The 20,724-nt window shown below is 42.2% G+C and overlaps 1 protein-coding gene across 14 annotated transcripts in view; it reads right to left on the bottom strand.

Annotated features, from left to right (window-relative positions):
* The window catches only part of LOC140455128 (RNA-binding protein 4B-like), a 118,398-nt gene that overhangs the window by 83,686 nt on the left and 13,988 nt on the right, over window positions 1-20,724 (bottom strand). For 3 of the 14 annotated variants that reach the window (XM_072549789.1, XM_072549788.1, XM_072549787.1), the window contains 2 exons: window positions 3,563-4,318; window positions 253-565 (listed from right to left, as the gene is read on the bottom strand). The exons of 10 other annotated variants lie outside the window; for them this stretch is intronic. In XM_072549789.1, coding sequence (XP_072405890.1) covers window positions 3,570-4,318 — 749 coding nt within the window. In that variant the 3' untranslated portion in view covers window positions 253-565; window positions 3,563-3,569. Of the gene's footprint in view, window positions 1-252; window positions 566-3,562; window positions 4,319-20,724 lie in introns of those variants that run through there. One more of the 14 variants, XM_072549791.1, reaches the window with a different exon arrangement.

The raw sequence follows: 20,724 nt of genomic DNA, 5'->3' as shown, positions 1-20,724 counted from the left end.
ATGCAAAATAGACAGGCTTGTCAGACAACAGGCTTTTCCTGTTCCTTTAATTCTACCCAACATAAGAGCTGAAAATTTGGCACAGCACAACATCTATAAAAGATCAACAGTAAACATGCATACTGACTCATGGCTAAACACATGCTATGAGCTGTATCTGTATATAAGTAAATCAGATAACTATTCTGCCCAGTACCTGCACAGGGCAGTAGGTCAGGATTGTAGATTCACATGGACGCAACACGCTCAGGCTGAGTACTCATTATTTATTGTAAATCAGATTACAGGAAATCCAAAAGGTTCAAACTTAAACGATTGACAATTACATGAGTCATTCCCAACAAACACAAAAGAAGAAACCCAGAAAGAGAAATTAAAATTCAAATTTAAAGATACTTGGTCACAGTTTGAGAAGATAGTCGAGTCAGTGGCTAATTTAACACGATATTTAGATTTAGTGTCTCACTAATATCTTCCACATTAAAATCAATAAGCAAAAAACATTTGACCCGAGTTTCTGCACATACCAAGGGACCCGCGGCTCTCGTCACGATGCAAACCAAACCTGCGAAAGAAGGGACATTGCAGATTGATTAAAAACAGGCCTTTCACCTCATCACCACATGGGTGCAAACCACTCAAAACATACCACTTTGAAATCTGAGCTCTAGTCCCTACCCTCACTCAGCCAGAAAATCTACTCAGAATCACGATATCCAATTTACAACTGCACAGACACGACAACATATTGATTAGGATTACTGACACTAGGACTGAACCTACAGTAAATATATACCAACAGGTGCAGTGAGGAAGGAGTCAGGACACTCACTTTTCAAACTTCAAGACCCTACAGTACACCAGTGATTGCTGTTCCCAGAGACAAACATGAAATTGGGAGACTGTTTACATTAAACAATCCGTGCTTCACTGTTTGAATACTCTACACATAAGATCTTAGTTAGATAACATAAATAAAACAAAACATTACTTCAGTTGAGGGAGATGAGCACATCATCACAAATTAATACGAAGAAAAGCAATGCCCCACTTCCCCAGTGCACAACATTAACTCACATGAAGCTTCGCATGTTAATCCAGTGTGTAGTTGAGCAAGGCCAGTCCCAAGCGAAGGTTCAATCTGCATATAGTTAGTTGATTTCAAACTGGGACTTGTGACTTCTCAAACATTTTGTGCTACTGTGATAGTCACATTTCTGTATAATACTCAAACTTGGACTAACCATAATGAAATGACTATTAGCTGACAACATGTGTAATCAAACTATACTTGGCATCAACTATCTGAAATTGTGCAGTTGTTCAATCAATGAACCCAATGATGTCCCATTATCTGCCATGGGGGTAACTAATTGCTATAAGATGAAACAAATCAAAATATTTTTAGTGAGGCATTTTTGTTTCCTATTCAATGACTTTACAGTATGAAAGAAAGCACACTGGCAATGATGTTCTTTCCAGGCTTAAGCATAATTCCCAACTGTCAGACATACTGGGACATATTCAATAAACCACTCAATCAACATCAAGTAGATCAGAATCATAGGGCATCAATTGTACTTGAGATATATGAAATAGGTATCATCTTCGATGGCGTATGGCGTGACCTCTGCTAGAGTATAACGCAACGGCTTTAGTCATTACTCATGCTGGCTTAAAGAACTTCATCTAGCTACTTATTAAGCTAGACCTTGGCTCGGAGACTATGCACACTAAATAGATACTATCCATTCACTGATCTCTTTAAGTGCAAGTCTAAACTGCAGCTGTTACTCTAGAATTGAACCACAGCAAAACCAAATGTAATCAAGCTTTCATGCTGGATTCACAAGATTAATAACAAGAATAAATGGACAGCCCTCATCCACTATTGCTACAGGCACTTAAGATAAAATGAAGTTTCTTTAAAAGTGCCCTAAACTCCACACAAAACCATACAGCTGCTGCCCACGTGGACTAGATGTCTAATGGCTTAAAATTGTCATTTAGAAACTGTTAACTAAATTTTTGTTTCCAATTTGTGTGTTGTCTGGAACAGTTCATTTCAGTTTTCTCACACAAGTACTTTTGTGGTTTGATCTTTAGTAATTCCTTACTCCTGGTGACACCCTCAATTAATCCGAACTAAAATTTACATTAATTTGCTTGGAAGAAAAAAAACTCAACCCAAGTATTCCCCTGCCATGCATTTGCAGTGAAGCAAAATGGGGAAGACTAACATTTCCATTCTCCAATCTGTTTTCCAGTTTTATTTCTGACTTGTTTTCACTAGTGTGGCCATATGAAAATCATATGGCGTACTGGGTAATTTACTGTGCTACTGAGCCATACAAAAAAAGTTCCAAGTTTATCACAATTTATGTCAAGTTAGTTATCGCATCCCACGAGAAGAAGTAGAAACACTACAGCTGATCTCGAAATCAATGTACTAGAACCAAAAGGAAAATTTAAAACTAATCAGTCAGGGATCTTATACCCGATCGCGATCCAATAACTGCTGACACAGCAGTAACATGCTTAGATTGCGAGATGGCTCCTAGTCTCAGCTACTGTTTTATCAAGGGACGGAGTAGTGTCAAATTAAGCTGTACTAAATAGTGTTGCTAAACACCTCATTGTTAAATTATGAAGAATCAATGAGTTTTTCTGAAAAATAGAACATTGAATAAATGCTTCTATAAATTTCCTGATTCCTCTTTTAACCTCAATTCTTTTGTCTAATCGCATCAGTCAAATTGAGGTTTTTGAGGTACAGTTTGATGTTACTGTCCACTATTTTCCAACTGTCCTCACTTTTGCTCCCATTCTTCCTAGCTTTAGATTGACTTGATCTGCCAATAGGTCATTAATATTTACATGGCATTTTCTCAACTGGAGAAAACAAAAGGGATCATATAATCTGGATTTAGGCTAAACAATGGAAAAGAAACTGTCTCGATGGAAGGTTGTTTCTTCTAAAATCGGCCCAGCAATTCTGACTTGGACGACAGAGGTCCATAATACTCCAAGGCACAGCTAATCTTTGGCTGGCCAGTGTGGTCCACTCATAGAATTGTCATCAGAGCCCAGTACTCTTCATATATTGGCCCAGAACACTATGCAATATCTATGTGGAGGTGAATAGATTGGCCACAGTTGGAAAAGCATATGTACTCGTGCTCTGCTTTAGCATGCTGCAGGGTGCCATTTTAGTTAATCAAAGTGCAGTACTTGTTCTGAAGACTTGAGGGGCCTGCACACTTCAAGTTTGTTTGCGATAGTAACTTTAGTCCTCAATGCTTATAAGACTGGACTTGCCACAAGTGCAAACAGTACTTTGTTGGAGTTGATAATCAATGTTTTTTAAAGACAACTTTTATGGCTTTTATTTTGAGCGGACCTCAACAAACAAAATTCAAGAATGTGCCACAGAGCTGGATAGACAATATGCACAAAGCATTTGATAGATCACAACTCATGCTCAAGGGGCCCTTGAATGAGGTAGATGCTTCTACAGCTAATGAGAACACTGACCGCCTTATTAAAGATAAATTATCCTCACCTTTCAGTTAGTATGCAGAGTACTGGGTGGCAGGGTACTGGGCGGCAGCTGCTGCAGCAGCAGAGTACTGGGCAGCAGTGTACTGGGCAGCAGAGTACTGGCTGGCAGAATACTGTGCTGCAGAGTACTGTGCGGCAGAATACTGTGCGGCAGAGTACTGTGCGGCAGAGTACTGCGCGGCAGAATATTGGGCTGCAGAATACTGGGCTGTAGCGTACGAATCTCTTGCTGCAGAATTTGTAGGGTCATACATAGTTGTAGAAACTGCTGTGCGCTCAAACCCATATCCAGTGCTCAAAGCAGGCATGGGTGGTGGACGACGTAAAGGGCTCCTGTCGCGACCATAATAAGTAGTGGGAGTTGGCAGTGGCCGCCGCTCGTAGGGGTTTACCGCAGCGGGAATACGATCTCGCAGGGAAGTGCCAAGAGGCGAAAATGGATCTGCCCGGCTGTAAGGATCTCCCACCGCTCCATATGCTCCTGCCCGATATTTCTCGTAGTAATCGACAACCCTGAATCGATCATCGTAAAGTGGGCGCTCTCCGTACGCAGTTATAGGCCGCGCGGTCATCGAAAACGGATCTATGTAATCGCGTGAATAGCTGCCGTCAAAATTGCCATCGAGACCAACGCGATCTTTGGGGCACTCTTTAGACCAATGGCCTTCTTTCCCGCAGCGAAAACAGCCGTTTTTTTCGCCCATCCCGGGTTGCATCCGCAGCCGACTCTTGGAGAGTTCAACTTGTATCCGTTTGCCTTTAAAAGGAGACGCAATACAATATCAGTACTAAGCACATTAACCAGCCGCACTGGCCGAAAGATCAGAATCAACGTGGTCCTAACCTTAGTTGGCCAATACAATACATAGACATCAAGGCTCAATGAATGGCTCAGAGTAAATTCACTATGTTGCTGAGCCAGTCTAAGAAAGAAGGCTCATTTCCTGATCTGTGGTGAGTCAGTGTACCTCAGCTAGAACAGTTGTATAAATACTACAGCTGGTCTCTGAAACCCCAGGCTATGGAGCAAGGTTGTGGTGGGACCATTTGAGTACTAATTTGACTTTAATTGGTATTATGGTGCAAACCAGGCTAGATCAGTGGGTCATCCATTATAACTGTACTGATTTTTATTTTCAACGACTTAAAAGCAAGATTGATAAGCAAAACAAAAAGACCAGCCAGTTCTACAAATTTTCTTCAAATTCAAAGCAGCTGGAGGATCTGACGACACATATCCTACCCGCACATACAATCAACTAACAGAAGCAAAAGGGCAACAAGAAAATAAATAGAAAGTAGAACATGTTTCTCTTGTCCTCAGGCAATTAAAATGTGGATACGAAACAAAAATTATTTATCTACACACAGTACTCAAAAAACACGGAGGCTACAAGAACAGGTCAGCAGCTAGGAATCCCATTGTGAGTAAAACACTACTTTTTTCCCCAATACCTGTCCACGATGTACAAATCAGAAATCTGATAGAATACTCTGTTTGCCTTAATGAATGCACCTACAACATTGCTGAAGATGGTCAGCATAATCCCAGATAACATGGTGGATTAGCATCATATCACCACCTTCAATATTCACTCCCTTCACCACCAATGTAAAGGAGTAGTTTGTATAACACTTCAGCAACTCACCATGGTTCCTTTGAGGACAGATCCCAAAGTAATGACCTCTACCACCAAGGCTAGACCAACCTTTCCACAGAGTCACTAATATGTACAGCACGGAAACAGGCGCTTCAGTCTAACTCTGGATTAGTGGTGCTGGAAGAGCACAGCAGTTCAGGCAGCATCCAAGGAGCTGCGAAATCGACGTTTCGGGCAAAAGCCCTTCATCAGGAATAAAGGCAGTGAGCCTGAAGCGTGGAGAGATAAGCTAGAGGAGGGTGGGGGTGGGGAGAAAGTAGCATAGAGTACAATGGGTGAGTGGGGAGGGGATGAAGGTGATAGGTCAGGGAGGAGAGGGTGGAGTAGATAGGTGGAAAAGGAGGAAGGTAGGTAGGCAGGTAGGACAAGTCCGGACAAGTCAAGGGGACAGTGCTGAGCTGGAAGTTTAGAACTAGGGTAAGGTGGGGGAAGGGGAAATGAGGAAATTGTTGAAGTCCACATTGATGCCCTGGGGTTGAAGTGTTCCAAGACGGAAGATGAGGCGTTCTTCCTCCAGGCGTCTGGTGGTGAGGGAGCGGCGGTGAAGGAGGCCCAGGACCTCCATGTCCTCGGCAGAGTGGGAGGGGGAGTTGAAATGTTGGTCCACGGGGCAGTGTGGTTGATTGGTGCGGGTGTCCCAGAGATGTTCCCTGAAACACTCTGCTAGGAGGCGCCCAGTCTCCCCAATGTAGAGGAGACCGCATTGGGAGCAACGGATACAATAAACGATATTAGTGGATGTGCAAGTAAAACTTTGATGGATGTGGAAGGCTCCTTTAGGTCCTTGGATAGAGGTGAGGGAGGAGGTGTGGGCGCAGGATTTACAGTTCCTGTGGTGGCAGGGGAAAGTGCCAGGATGGGAGGGTGGGTTGTAGGGGAGCGTGGACCTGACCAGGTAGTCACAGAGGGAATCGTCTTTGCGGAAGGCAGAAAGGGGTGGGGAGGGAAACATATCCCTGGTGGTGGGGTCTGTTTGGAGGTGGTGGAAATGTTGGTGGATGATATGTTGGTGGATGATTTGGTTTTGTGAAGGTTGGTAGGGTGGAAGGTGAGCACAGGGGCGTTCTGTCCTTGTTACGGTTGGAGGGGTGGGGTCTGAGGGCAGAGGTGCGGGATGTAGACGAGATGCGTTGGAGGGTATCTTTAACCATGTGGGAAGGGAAATTGCAGTCTCCAAAGAAGGAGGCCATCTGGTGTGTTATGTGGTAGAACTGGTCCGCCTGGGAGCAAATCCGGCGGAGGCGGAGGAATTGGGAATACGGGATGGAATTTTTGCAAGAGGTAGGGTGGGAAGAGGTGTAATCCAGGTAGCTGTGGGAGTCGGTGGGTTTGTAAAAAATGTCAGTGTCAAGTCGATCGTCATTACTGGAGATGGAGAGGTCCAGGAAGGGGAGGGAGGTATCAGAGATGGTCCAGGTAAATTTAAAGTCAGGGTGGAATGTGTTGGTGAAATTGATGAATTGCTCAACCTCCTCGCGGAAGCACAAGTGGCGCCAATGCAGTCATCAATGTAGCAGAGGAAGAGGTGGGGAGTGGTGCCGGTGTAATTACGGAATATCAACTGCTCGACATAGCCAACAAAGAGACAGGCATAGCTGGGGCCCATACGTGTGCCCATGGCTACCCCTTTGGTCTGGAGGAAGTGGGAGGATTCAAAGGAGAAATTGTTAAGGGTGAGGACCAGTTCGGCCAATCGAATTAGAGTGTCACTGGAAGGGTACTGTTGTGGACGTCTGGAGAGGAAAAAACGGAGGGCTTGGAGGCCCTGGTCATGGTGGATGGAGGTGTAGAGGAATTGAATATTCATGGTGAAGATGAGGCGTTGGGGGCCGGGGAAATGCAAGTCTTGGAGGAGGTGGAGGGCGTGGGTGGTGTCTCGAATGTATGTGGGGAGTTCCTGGACTAGGGGGGATAGGACAGTGTCGAGATAGGTAGTGATGAGTTCAGTGGGGCAGGAGCATGCTGAAACAATGGGTCGGCCAGGGTGGTCAGGCTTGTGGATCTTTGGAAGGAGGTAGAACTGGGCAGTGCGGAGTTGCTGGACTATGAAGTTGGAAGCTGTGGGTGAGAGATCTCCTGAGGTGACGTCCATTCGATCAGATACCTTAACCTAATCCAGTCCCATTTTCCAGCACTTGGCACATATCCCTCTAAGCCCTTCCTATTCATATACACATTCAGATGCCTTTTAAATGCTATAATTGTGCCAGCCTTCACCACTTCCTCTGGCAGCTCATTCCATACACACACCACTGTGTGAAAAAGCTGCCCCTTAGGTCTCTTAATTTTTTTTCTCCTCGCACCCTAAACCTATTCCCAACCTAGGGAAAAGACCTTGTCCATTTATCCTATCCATGCCCCTCATGATTTTACAAACCTCTATAAGGTCACTTCTCAGCCTTCGACGCTCTAGGGAAAACAGCCCCAGCTTATTCAAACTCTCCCTGTAGCTCAAATCCTCCCACACTAGCAACATCCTTTAAATCTTTTCTGAACACTTTCAAGTTTCATAACATCATTCCTATAGCAGGGAGACCAGAATTGCATACAACATTTCAAAACTGGCCTAACCAATGTCATGTACAGCCGCAACATGACTTTCCAACTTAATACTCACTACTCTGTCTAATAAAGGAAAGCATACAAAACACCTCCTTCACTATCATATCTAGCTGCAACTCCACTTTCAAGGAACTATGAACCTGTACTCCAAGGTCTCTTTGTTCAGCAACACTCCCCAGGACCTTGCAATCAAGTGTTTAAGTTCTGCAATGATTTGCCTTCCCAAAATGCAGCACCTTGCATTTATCTGAATTAAACTCCATCTGCCACTTCTCAGCCCACTGGCCCATCTGGTCAAGATTCTGTTGAAATCAGAGGTAACTTCCTTCGCTGTTCACTACACCTTCAATTTCAGGGTCATCTGCAAACTTACTAACTGTAAGTATGTCCACATCCAAATCATTTATATTAATGATGAAAATCAGTGGACTCAGCATCAATCCTTGTGGCACACTACTGGTCACAGGCCTCCAGTCTGAAAAGCAACCCTCCATCACCAGCTTTTTTCTTCTAACTTCAAGCCAGTTCTGTATCCACATGGCTAGTTCTCCCTGAATTCCATGTGATCTAACCTTGCTAACCAGTCTACCACAAGCAACTCTGTTGAACACCTTACTGAAGTCCATATAGATCACACCCACTGCTTTGCCCTCATCAATACTCTTCGTTACTTCTTCAAAAAACTCAAATCAAGTTCATGAGATATGATTTCCAATGCATAAAGCCATGCTGACTATCACTAATCAGCCCTTGCCTTTCCAAATGTATTTAAATCCTGTCCCTCAGGATTCCCTCCAACAACTTGCCCACCACCGATGTCAGGCTCACCATTCTATAGCTCCCTGGCTTGTCCTTACCACCTTTCTTAAATAGTGGCACCACGTTAGCTAACTTCCACTCTTCCTCACCTCACCTGTGACTATCAACGATACAAATATCTCAGCAAGGGGTCCAGCAATTACTTCCCCAGCTTCCCACAGAGTTCCAAGGAACACCTGATCGGTTCCTAAGGATTTATCCATTTTTGTATGTTTTAAGACATCCAACATCTTTTCCTCTTTAACATGGACATTTTCAACATGTCACAGTCTATTTCCCAACTTTCTTTATCTTCCATGTCCTCCTCCTCCTCAGTAAACACTTGTTTAATAACTTCTCCATCTCCGCTGGTTCCACACATAGGCTGCCCTGCTGATCTTTGAGGGGCCCTATCCTCTCCCCCAATTACCCTTTTGTCCTTAATATATTTTAAAAATCCCTTTGGATTCTCCTTAACCATATTTGCCAAAGCTATCTCATGTCCCCTATTTGCCCTCTTAAGTGTACTCCTACTGTGTTTATACTCTAAGGACTCACTTGATCTCTGCTGTCTATACCTGACATATGCTTCCTTCATTTTCTTGACCAATATCTTAATTTCTCAGTCATCCAGCATTCCCTACACCTACCAGCCTTGCCTTTTGCTCTAACAGGAATATACTGTCTCTGGATTCTCATTATCATTAAATCATGAGGGGTGTCGATAAGGTGAATAATAAATGTTACCTCAGGGTGGGAGAGTTTGAAACTACTGGGCATATTTTCAAGGTGAGAAGATTAAATAAAAAGGGCCTAATGGACAACTTTTTCACACAGAGTGGCTCATACGCAGAATGAACTGCCAAAGGAAATAGCAGATGCAGGTACAGTTATGACATTAAAAGAATTTTGGATAGGTGCATGAATAGGTAAGGTATACAAGGATGTGGGGCAAGTGGGATTAGTTTTGTTTGGGAAAATTGGTCAGCATGGATGAGTGGGACTGAAGGGTGGGTTTCCATTCTGTATAACTAACTGTGCAGAGGGGTACGGGGACAGATTTGACACAGCATTGTAAAAATTAATTTAAACAAAAAATTCCAAAGTAGCATATTGATCAGTTAAATTAATGAGCACTAAATAAAAATGGGCTCTAAAAACAGGCTGACAGTTGCAGATCAGATTTAGGAATTTTTTTTGTCATTTTGGTTAAGCAGAGCAAAAGAGACAGACATTGCAGACAAGTCTAGATCAAAAGTGTGGTGCTGGAAAAGCACAGGCAGTATCGAGAGGCAGGAGAGTCGATGTCTCTAGCATAAGCTCTTCAAGAATGATTCCCGATGAAGAGCTTATGCTTGAAATGTCGACTCTCCTGCCCCTCAGATGCTGCCTGACCAGCTGTGCTTTTCCAGCACACTTTTGACTCTAGTTTCCAGCATCTGCAGTCTTCACTTTCACCTAGACAAGTCTTGATGACCAGTTTAGCAACTGGGGGAAGTGATGTCATGCTAAGCAGTTGAGCTTAACTATCATTGTTCTTGCATTCCCTTTGGTATTGCACACTCTGAGATGGTCATGCTCGAGTTCATTTCAAAATGAGTCAGAAGCTGGTTGTGTTTCAAACCAAATTTTCCTCCTCTCCCATTCTGCTTTTCGTGAAGGAGGAATAGCAGGCATGGCGGGGGTGGTGGATGTTTGCCTGGTTTCTTACTCCTCATTCCCTCTTTTCCCCACTGCTTCCCATACTTTTACTTTCTCTCCACCCACCTTTCCACACATCCATTTTCTCTCTTTGCCACTACTGACTACAAATTTGTTTCCTTTCCCACAAACCCACTCTCCCTCTCTGCTTCTTACAAACTGTCATTCTCTCCCCACAACACCACCTACAAGCCCAAACTCTCTTCCTACTACCTCACAAACCTACTGCCTCTCCCATTGCCACCCAGAAACCCACTCTCTCACTATCTTTCAGACTGTCTGCCTCTCTCTCACATAGATGAGCACATGCTTGTTGTGACTCATTCTACCATTTTGAATAGTCCTATAGGGTGTTGACACTATTTACAAAAAAAGTCTTCTTTTCCCAGAACATGCTCTCCGTCTCAACACTTAACTGGCTTGTTGCCCCTAAAGTATGCGCACCCATACAGCAGGCATTCTGCACCTTGCACCAATTTACCTGGAGTAGTCTGTTAGGCTTAGACCTTTGTTTGACCCACTCTCTCTCTTCCTTCCCCCTACCCCCCCCTCCCTAAAATCACATCCTCACCCTTTCCCTTCATTTAAAACTTCAAAATCATCATTCCAACATTGCTTTTCCTTGCATCTGGAGGATCAGCCCCCTGTCTCTGTCTGCTTGTGGTGAACACCTGGTTCTAGCCAAGCAGTTCTGCATAAATAGATCCAATATCAACCGAGCTTTCTGTGCTACTCCTTCCATGACTTGGATAAGAACTTTCCATAGGCCACATGACATGACCTAAAAGGCCAGGGCATGGGAACACCACCATGTTCAGGCTCACCTCCACGTCACAAACCATTCTAACCAACTATATTGTTGTTCCTTCATTTATGCTGGTGTACATATACCATCATCCTGCCAAAAGCAGTTAGTAATGGAGAGTAAACACTGGCCTCACTAGTGATGACCGAATTCCATGAATAAATAATAAAGTGTATGAGCTAACCTTTCTTATCGTGGAAATAAAAAAATTCAGTTTGTTGATCCAATATAACTAGCATAACACTACATCCTAATACTCAAGCAGAGTTCCAAAAGACATGTCGTAAACTACAAGGCCTGCAAAGACAGAATCAGACTCTGCTGCAACATTACCACAGTCAAATAATCTATGAAATACACATTGCTTGGTAAAAATATTATAGTTATACAAACATATGATCATTCGAACAAATTAGACTAATCTGTGGAACAAAGGCAAACGCATCTCACCGCAAAATGCAAGGAAACAAAAAAAGAACTAATGGTCAAAATGGAGATCTGCCAAGATGTTGAATATCAATGTGATTCAGACATTGAGGATAGCAGTTCTGATGAAAGGTGTCACTGCTCAGAAACATTAACTCCATTCTCTTCGTGAATGTCATCTGACCTGCTGAGCATTTTCTGGTTTTATTTCAAGCAACAATAAACGATAGCTGTCAGGGAATATAATGCAAGTAAAATACATGGGCATGTGGGCTTCCTCCCAAGACATGGAGAATATTGAAGTAATGAAGCAGTGCTGCAACTGGCATTGTCAGATATGACTTAGAGCAGAGATTTTAGACTTTTTTTTGCTGAGCCACGCTTGAGGCTCATGTCCCCTGCTCACACCTTCTCTCTTTCTAAACATCATTTCCAATGGTATTATAAAGCAACATTAGAGAAACAGTTTCAGTTTGCAGAATTTTCCTAGTCACAGCATAAGCAATCCCACTAAAAGGAAAACTGCTGTTTCTTCCAGTTCTGAAGAAAGGTCAACGAACCCTGCTTTCTCTAGATTCTGCTCGACCTGCTGAGATTTTCCAACAATTTCTGGTTTTGTTTGTGATTTCTAGCTGCTGCAGTTGTTTTTAGGTTTTTACTGTTTTGAGCTAGATGCAGAAGAACAAATCTCTGCAAGAGGTCTTGGCTGAATCTTCGTTACATTACATTATTTTTGTCCTTGGAGGGGGAGCAATGACTGTAGGTTGCTTTGATGGAGAAAAATATAAGCTGTAATTTTCCTCTGCAAATTTCAAGAACTCTTCAGTATGGATGCTGTCATTAGGTTGCTTGTACAGTTGAAGCCTCGATGTTAAGTGCAAACAGGCAAAATTAAACTCAAATGCTCAGCATTTTTCTGCTTCTTAGAAAGTACTTTTATGCAGTTTAAGACACATTTTTAGAGGAAGCCCATTGACCTGTTCCATTTAAGCATCACAAAAGAACAGTGGAAAAAACAAAGCAATGGATGATCCTAGAGCTGTAGATTAAGACAGAAGAGCTTTCAAGAGATTTCAAATTAATTTATTGTGCTATTGTGCTTCTCGCTTTGAAAACGCCAGAGTAAATTATTTTGGGGATAATACCTGCAACTAAGTAACTGATAATACTTCAAAGATGTTTCTCCCCTCATTGAGACGTATTGTACAGCATCACCAAAATAAACAGAGGAGTTTTTGATTTTGGGCACATCACCCTGGTCAGGGCATCACTCAAGGCAAAATGCCCAAAGTATAAAGAAATCTAAACCTAATTAACTAAAACTATAATGCTACAATGGTTATATAATGCAATCATTAGTTATATTCTCTAGAATTATATTACAGTAGTCCTCTGCACCCATGGGGAATACATTCCTAAAGCTACTGCGAAGCCAGAAACCAAGGATAGGAGCGAATCCATTCAGTTAAATGGTTAAATGGGTACCAGCAGCCCCTGGTACCAGAAGGTTCCATATTGTATATTCAGGCTGTGGTAAACCGTGGGTAACTGAAACCGCAGAAAACGATTCCACAGATATGGGGGGTCACCCTGTTGTTCCATTCTACAGGCCAGTCCAGAACAGGGAGCACAATTCCAACTGAGCTTCGTATTCCCAAGAAACAATAACAGGAATGGACCGTACAGCTACTCAATGCTGGTCTGCTGTTTAATAGCATCACAGCTGGTCCTGTGCTTCAACTCTAATTTGTAGTTCAAATAAAGTGAATCAAGAAAAATAACTACAGTACTTGAGTTTGGAAAGCACATATAAAACAAACTAATGTTTGAACGGGAAATTTTGGAAATAGGAAACACGAAGAGGATTTTAAAAAATGAGTTCAGTGAGGTGAATTGAAAACTAAATTCAGCCAGTTAGTGGAGGGCTTCAAATTGCAGAAAAGTGGAATATACCTAATTAAATAAACAAATATAGAAAAAGCAATATTACAGGGCACAGAGCAGGAAATACGCCATTAGACTAAATGGACCAAGACTGATGCATCCCATGGATTAGTTTTAGCTAGACTTATCCATTCATTTAAGGGTATAAAATCAATGAAGTTTAAAAGTTGCATTCCCCATTTTTCTTCTGCACAGACCTCCAACTGTCAATGCCGTGAATGATGATCATAATGTGAAGGTGGTGGTGCTGGACTGGGGTGGACAAAATCAGAAGTCACACGACACCAGGTTATTGTCCAACAGGTTTATTTGAAATCTCAAGCTTTCTGAGCGCTGCTGCTTCATCAGGTGAAATGGAGGAAAAGTACAGGCATAGAATACATAGGTGGAGAGATAACAGCAAGACAGTTCCAGGTAATTACCAGCATTAATATTTAAAGAAAATAGTGTGATTGGAGTGTTGACAGGCTGAATAACAAGTCTTTGCAGGTGAGCAAAAGCATCAAACAGTGTGAGTAAAGTGTCAACAGCTGACTAACAAGTGACGGGATGGCCTATGAATAGAGTGAATTACAAAAATCTTAAAAAGGTGATGCTACAGACATTCCAAATGGCTGGAATACCATGATAGGTTTACAGTCGCATGATGAAGGTCTAACAAAAGTAACAAGTAATCAGAAACTGCATAAACTAATTGAGGTAGAGGGATAATAACAAGTAATCAAGATAAGGATGTCAAAACAGAACAGTAAGGAAGATTTTACAAACAGAACAGTATGATGGAGTTACATGCAGAGTGACATGAACATAAGATCACAGTTGAGTACAGAACTTGGCTATCAGTTTCTGCTGAGTGATTTTGCTCAGGTCAGCACCCTACAAAGCAGTCTTCGAAATACACCAACACAGAATCGCCCAGCAGAAACTGATGGCCAAATTCCTTAATCATGAGGACGGCCTCAAACACGATGCTCGGTTTATGTCATGTGACATGTAACCCCACCGTACTGTTGTGTTAGTAAAATCTTCCTTACTGTTCTGTTTTGACACTACTTTTTTTATTCATTTGTGGGACTCGGGTGTTGCTGGCTGGCCAGCATTGATAGCCCATCCCTATTTGCCCTTGAGAAGGTGCAGCCCACATGCTGCGGATTGACTCACAATGCTGGTAGGGAAGGAATTCTAGGATTTTGACCCAAAGACTGAGAAGGATCGGCGGTATATTTCCAAGTCAGGGTGGTGAGTGGCTTGGAAGGGAACTTGCAGGTGGTGGTTTTCCCAAGTAACTGCTTCCCTTGCCCTTCTAGATGGAAGTGGGCATGTGTTTGGAAGTTGCTGTCTCAGGATCTTCGGTGAATTTCTACAGTGCATCTTGTAGATAGTGTACACTGCTACACTGAGTGCCGGTAGTGGAGGATTGAATGTTTGTAAAAGTGGTGCCAAACAAGTGGGTTGCTTTGTCATGGATGGGATCAAGCTTCTTGAATATTGTTGGAGGTACACCCATCCAGGCAAGTGAGAGTATTCTATCAACTCCTGTCTTGTGCGCTGTAGATGGTGGGCAGACTTTGGGTGTCAGGTGGTGAGTTACTCACTGTAGTATCCATAGTCTCTGACCTGCTCTTGTTGCCACTGTGTTTATGTGGTGAGTCCAATTGAGCTTCTAGTCAATGGTAACCCCAAGGATATTGACAGTGGTGATTCAGTGATGGTAATACCATTGAATGTTAAGGGGCAGTAAGAGTGCCCCTTATTAGTGATGGTCGTTGTCTGGCATTTGTATGGCATGTATGTTACTTGCCATTTATTGGATTTTGACCAGATCTTGTGGCATTTGAGCAGACTACTTCAATAGCTGAGGTGTCATGAATGATTAGATTAGATTCCCTACAGTGTGAAAACAAGCTCTTTGGCCTAACAAATCCACACCGACTCTCCGAAGAGCAACCCACCCCAACCCATTCTCCTATCTTCACCTCTGACTAATGCACCTAACACTACGGGCAATTTAGCATGGCCAATTCACCTAACCTGTACATCTTTATACTGCAGGAGGAAAGCGGAGCACCCAGAGAATTTGCAAACTCCACACAGACAGTTGCCTGAGGTGGGAATTGAACCTGGATGCCTGGTGCTGTGAGGCAGCAGGGCTAACCACTGAGCCACCGTGAATGGTACTGAACACTGTGCAACCATCGTCAACATCCCCACTTCTGACTTTTTGACAGTGAAAAGGTCATTGATGAAGCAGCTGCAGAGAATCAGGCCAAGGACATTACCCTGAGGGATTCCTGCAGAGATGTCCTGGAGCTGAGATGACTGACCCTCCACAAGCACAAACATCTTGCTTGTGCCAGGTATGACTCTAACCAGCGAAGTGCCCACTGAAACCCATTGATTCCAATTTTGCCAGGGCTCCTTGATGCCATACTCTGTCAAATGCAGCCTTAATGTCAAGGGCTGTCACTCTCACCTCACTACTTTGATTACTTGTTATTGCCTTTCTATCTTTATTAGTTTTTATATTTTTGATTACTTGTTACTTTGGTTAGACCTTTATCATATTATTCAAGCCAAATGGTTAGACTCTAAAACCATCTTATTTTTGATTAATTGCTAATTGTCTCTGCCTTGAGTAATTAGTTCATAAGCCATCCCTTCACTTGTTATTCAGCTGCTGACACTTTACTCATATCGTTTAATACTTTTGATCACCTGCAAAGATTTGCTGACACTCCACTTATACTATTTGTACTTAACTATTGACACTTTTAATCACCTGGAACCATCTTGTCATTATCTCTCTGCCCCCATATTCTGTGCTGCTCTCCACTTCACTTGATAAAGGAGCAACACTCCAAAAGCCTGAGATTTCAAATAAAACTGTTAGACTATAACTTGGTGTCATGTGACTTGCTGACTTTGTGAACAATGAAGCCATGCCCATCACTGTGAGCAAACCATTGCAATGGCTGGGCACTTGTACAGCTCAGGGTGATCGTTTGTTACAAAATTCTAAATACTGTGATTTATATGGGTTACATCTTCATAGAATTTCGCATTCAAGAGATTTTATAAAGGTAAAAAAAAGGACACTTCCCTGGGCTGTAGGTACTGCATTAGTGTCAATTTTTAAAAAAGTGAGATCATCAAAATTTCAGCAAAGTTAGGCTGCTCCACTAATATTTATGCACTCCTGACTCTTAAGTGTCAGTCAATGATGTTCACGCTGATGAGGTTATTTGCCCTATCACCTTACTAGTACAACCACTTTAATCTTTGCTGCAATGAAGCTGCATGATAATCAACTTTCATCATACAATCTTCACAGAATCATAGAATCCCGAGAATGTGGAAACAGGCCATCTGGCCCAACAAGTCCACTCCGATCCTCTGAAGAGCATCCCAACCAGACCCATTCCCCTATCCTATAACTTTACATTTCCCTTGACTAATGCATCTAACCTATATATCCTGGAACACTAAGGGCAATTTAGCATGGCCCATTCACCTAACCTGCACATCTTTGGACTATAGGAGGAAACCCACACAGACATGAGGAGAATGTGCAAACTCCACACAGACAGTCACCCAAGGCTGGAATCTGGGTCCTGGCGCTATGAGGCAGCAGTGCTAACCACTGGGCCAACTGTGCCACAAAAAAGATGTTAGATCCTCGAAAAGGAATATCAGTTCAGAAAGGGAAAAATCAGTATGGAAACTTGCCGGCTTTAGAGTGAAATGGATGTTAGCAGTTGAAGTACAATCAGTAACACCCTCTCTATTCCCCCAGTTGCTGCTACGTCACCCCCACTGACCCACACAAAAACAAGACAATAACATCCTTATTCAATAGCCCAAGTAGGATTTCAATAGCACATTCAGGTTAGCAACATTTTCACATTGTGTTTTAATATTGAAATAAAACATTAGTGCAACATTTATTCTGATTCATTCAAATAGGGATCATGACTGAACAGGATAGTTTGAACTCTGAAAATCATGTTTGTAAAGTCTTGAAAAAGGGATGAACATATCAAGAGAAGCACATAAGAGATAACAAAACATTGATAGCACAGATTACCAATCTTTCCTATAATGTTTGGTACAAATATCCGCTCCTTGTCTAGCCATTCATTTAAAAAACTTGTATACTTTGCATATACAAATTTTACTTCCTACCTTATGTTCTGAGGAAAACATTTGCTTCACCATTTTAATGTCAGAACATGAAGTCAATTGGGTTTTTGAGCCAGTCACCCATTTTATCTCAGCACCACATCACTGCACTCTCCCCACATCCTAGAATTCTCTAGCAACTTACCAACTCATCTCAGAAATGTTCAATTAGTCTATGGGGTTGAGAATCCCGAGCATCAACAGCCTTGTAAACAAGTAATTTGTCGTCATCACTTCAAATGTGAGACCCATTTTAAACTACAGCCATGTGCACCAGCCAGTAAAAACAGGTTCTCAGCACCTACTCTCTCGTTAATCCTCATGATATTCTATGGGTAAATCTCACATTTTCTGAAAAGATCATTTTTGATCAATGTTAATACTTTAGGGCTCATGGTATTAGATACAATTTGTCAGTAACCTCTCAAGTGGTTCCTTATCTAACATTTATGGAAAATCCAAGTTCACTTCACCCCCCAGTATCCATTTATTTTGCTTAAATATCCTCAAAAAAAACACCATTTCATTTACTTTATTTAATCATCTAAAGATTTTCTAAATGTCCTGTTACTATGCAGTTACTAAGAGATTCTATCATTTTTCCTACTACTGATGTTAAACAAATCATTAGTTGCCATTTTCTCATTTCTCTTCTTAAATAATGGGATTATATTTACAAAAACAATGCACAGTACTGGAGAAACTTTACAGGTCTGACAGTTGAGAGAGAAGCAAAGTTAGTGTTTCAAGTCGCAATGGTTTCTTTGGAACTGAATGGGGCGAGGAAATGAAGACTCCACAGATGGTCAGGGTGCTCAGAGAAAAAGTCAAATGCAGCTCTGATAGTCGTAGAGGAGATTTTATGTAGAATATGTGCAAATGGTTGTGGTCAATCGTAGAAAATGGGTTGGCTATACAGAGAGTAAACACATTAAAACAAGACCTGTTTTGGGGGGGGGGGGGGGGGGGGGGGGAAGAAGGAGTGTGGACAGGGCATAATTGACATCAAGGACAATATTAATGCTCTCAAGTTGTTGAACTCGGTGTTAGCTCCTGAAGGTTGTAAAGTGCTGAGGTGGAAAATGAGGTGATGTCTCTCCAGCTTGCACAGAGCTTCACTACAGCACTGTAGCAGGCCCAAGAAAAAGATAATAGCATGACAACAGCATGTGCACTAGAACGGCAATTAACTGGGACAGTGGAGATGCCAGTTGTGAAATCAAACTTAAATTAGGTGACCATTTTGTAGGAGAGAACACAAGAATAACTCTGACCTTCCTGTTGCTTACCATTTCAATACACCATGTTGGTCTCACACTTGCACGTCTTAGACTACAAAGTGTTAGTTTTGAGTGGTTCAAAGAAGTTCAATATGGCAACTCATTTTCTGCTGAAGCACTTTACAGCCGTCACCCTCAGTATTCAATTTTGACTCCAACAACTTCAGAGCACAAACCATTATCCTCCATTTTGATTGATACTCAAAAGTCAGAGATGTACAGCACGGAAACAGACCCTTTGGTCCAACCCATCCATGACGACCAGATACGTCAATCCAACCTAGTGCCACCTGCCAGCAGCTGGACCATATCTCTCAAACCCCTTCCTATTCATATAACCATCTAGATGCCTTTTAAATGTTGCAATTGTACTAACCTCCGGCAGCTCATTCCATACACAATCATCCGCTGCATGAAAAAGTTGGCCCTTAGGTGTCTTTTATATCTTTCCCGCTGAGCCTAAACCTATGCCCTCTAGTTCTGGACACCCCCACCTCAGGGAAGAGACTTTGTCTATTTATCCGATCCATGCCCCTCATGATTTTCTAAACCTCTATAAGGTCACCCCTCAGCCTCTGACGCTCCAGGGAAAAACAGCCCCAGCCTATTCAACCTCTCCTTATAGCTCAAATCCTCCAAACCTCGCACATCCTTGTAAATCTTTTCTGAACCCTTTCAAGTTTCACAATATCCTTCCAATAGGAAGGAGACTAGAATTGCACGCAATATTCCAAAAGTGGCATAACCAAAATCCTGTACAGCCACAATATGACCTCCCAAATCCTGTGCTCAATACTCTGACCAAACCACTGATCTCGCCAGTACCCATGCCCTGTTTGAATTGATTTACTCTCACTGAAGCTAATCTATTTTCCACTATTCACACCAACAATTACTACCCATTTTGTATCTACATCTTTCCTCTACTATCATTAACATGCCTTGTCATTTACTCTGGGCATGCTCCCCATCGTGAGAGAGAAACAGAACCACAAGTTGTACTGGAACATTAACCCATGTTTCTGTCTCTCCACAGATGCCACCAGACTTGCTGAATTTCTCCACCATTGTGTGTTTGTTTCATATATCGAGCACATACAATATTTTTATTTTATTGTTCACTTGCTATCTGTTCCACTTCCTCCTCCTCCTCTGTCAACAGCTTTGGAAACATCATTTTCCAGTCCATTTTAGCATCAAAGAGTCATATCATAATCGAAATGGTAACTTTGCTTTTATTTGCATAAATTCTGCATTCTTGCTGGGGTTTAATATCTTAAATATTAAATAACAATAATAACTAAAGTGGCTCATGCTTTGTATGTGATCTACCACTCTACTTGTGAAAAGGTCCCTCTGCCACCGTCCGAGGCTACAGTAACTTTGTGCTTTGTCGAATTTTTCAAAACTTCGTTTTCTCTCTCTCTCTCTGCTCTTCTCCTTCAAATATCTACATTTTAGTATCTATACATGCTCCCTTATCAAATACTTCTATGTTGCACTCATGGTCCCTTTTATTATTTAATAAATCCTCACTGCAACCTGCCAGATTTTTTTTTTGCTTTTTCCCTGCTTATATTGAAAGAAGCTACTTATGTCCAACAGCTCCCAGTTCTGACAAAAGATCCTGACAAAATTATCCAATATGTCAAAATTATGCAGTTGCTCCTCTCCACGTATAGGGTCTGACCTATAGGCCAGTAAAAACATTTTCTCATTTTTATAACAGATGACTCCATGCTCTTCAGCACTCTAGTTTCAACTACAAAAACAATATGATCAACAGAACTGAAAGGGTGTGTGGACT

This window comes from Chiloscyllium punctatum, chromosome 30, assembly GCF_047496795.1.
Source record: "Chiloscyllium punctatum isolate Juve2018m chromosome 30, sChiPun1.3, whole genome shotgun sequence".
NCBI classification, from domain to species: domain Eukaryota; kingdom Metazoa; phylum Chordata; class Chondrichthyes; order Orectolobiformes; family Hemiscylliidae; genus Chiloscyllium; species Chiloscyllium punctatum.
This window is presented reverse-complemented; position numbering and strand designations above follow the sequence as displayed.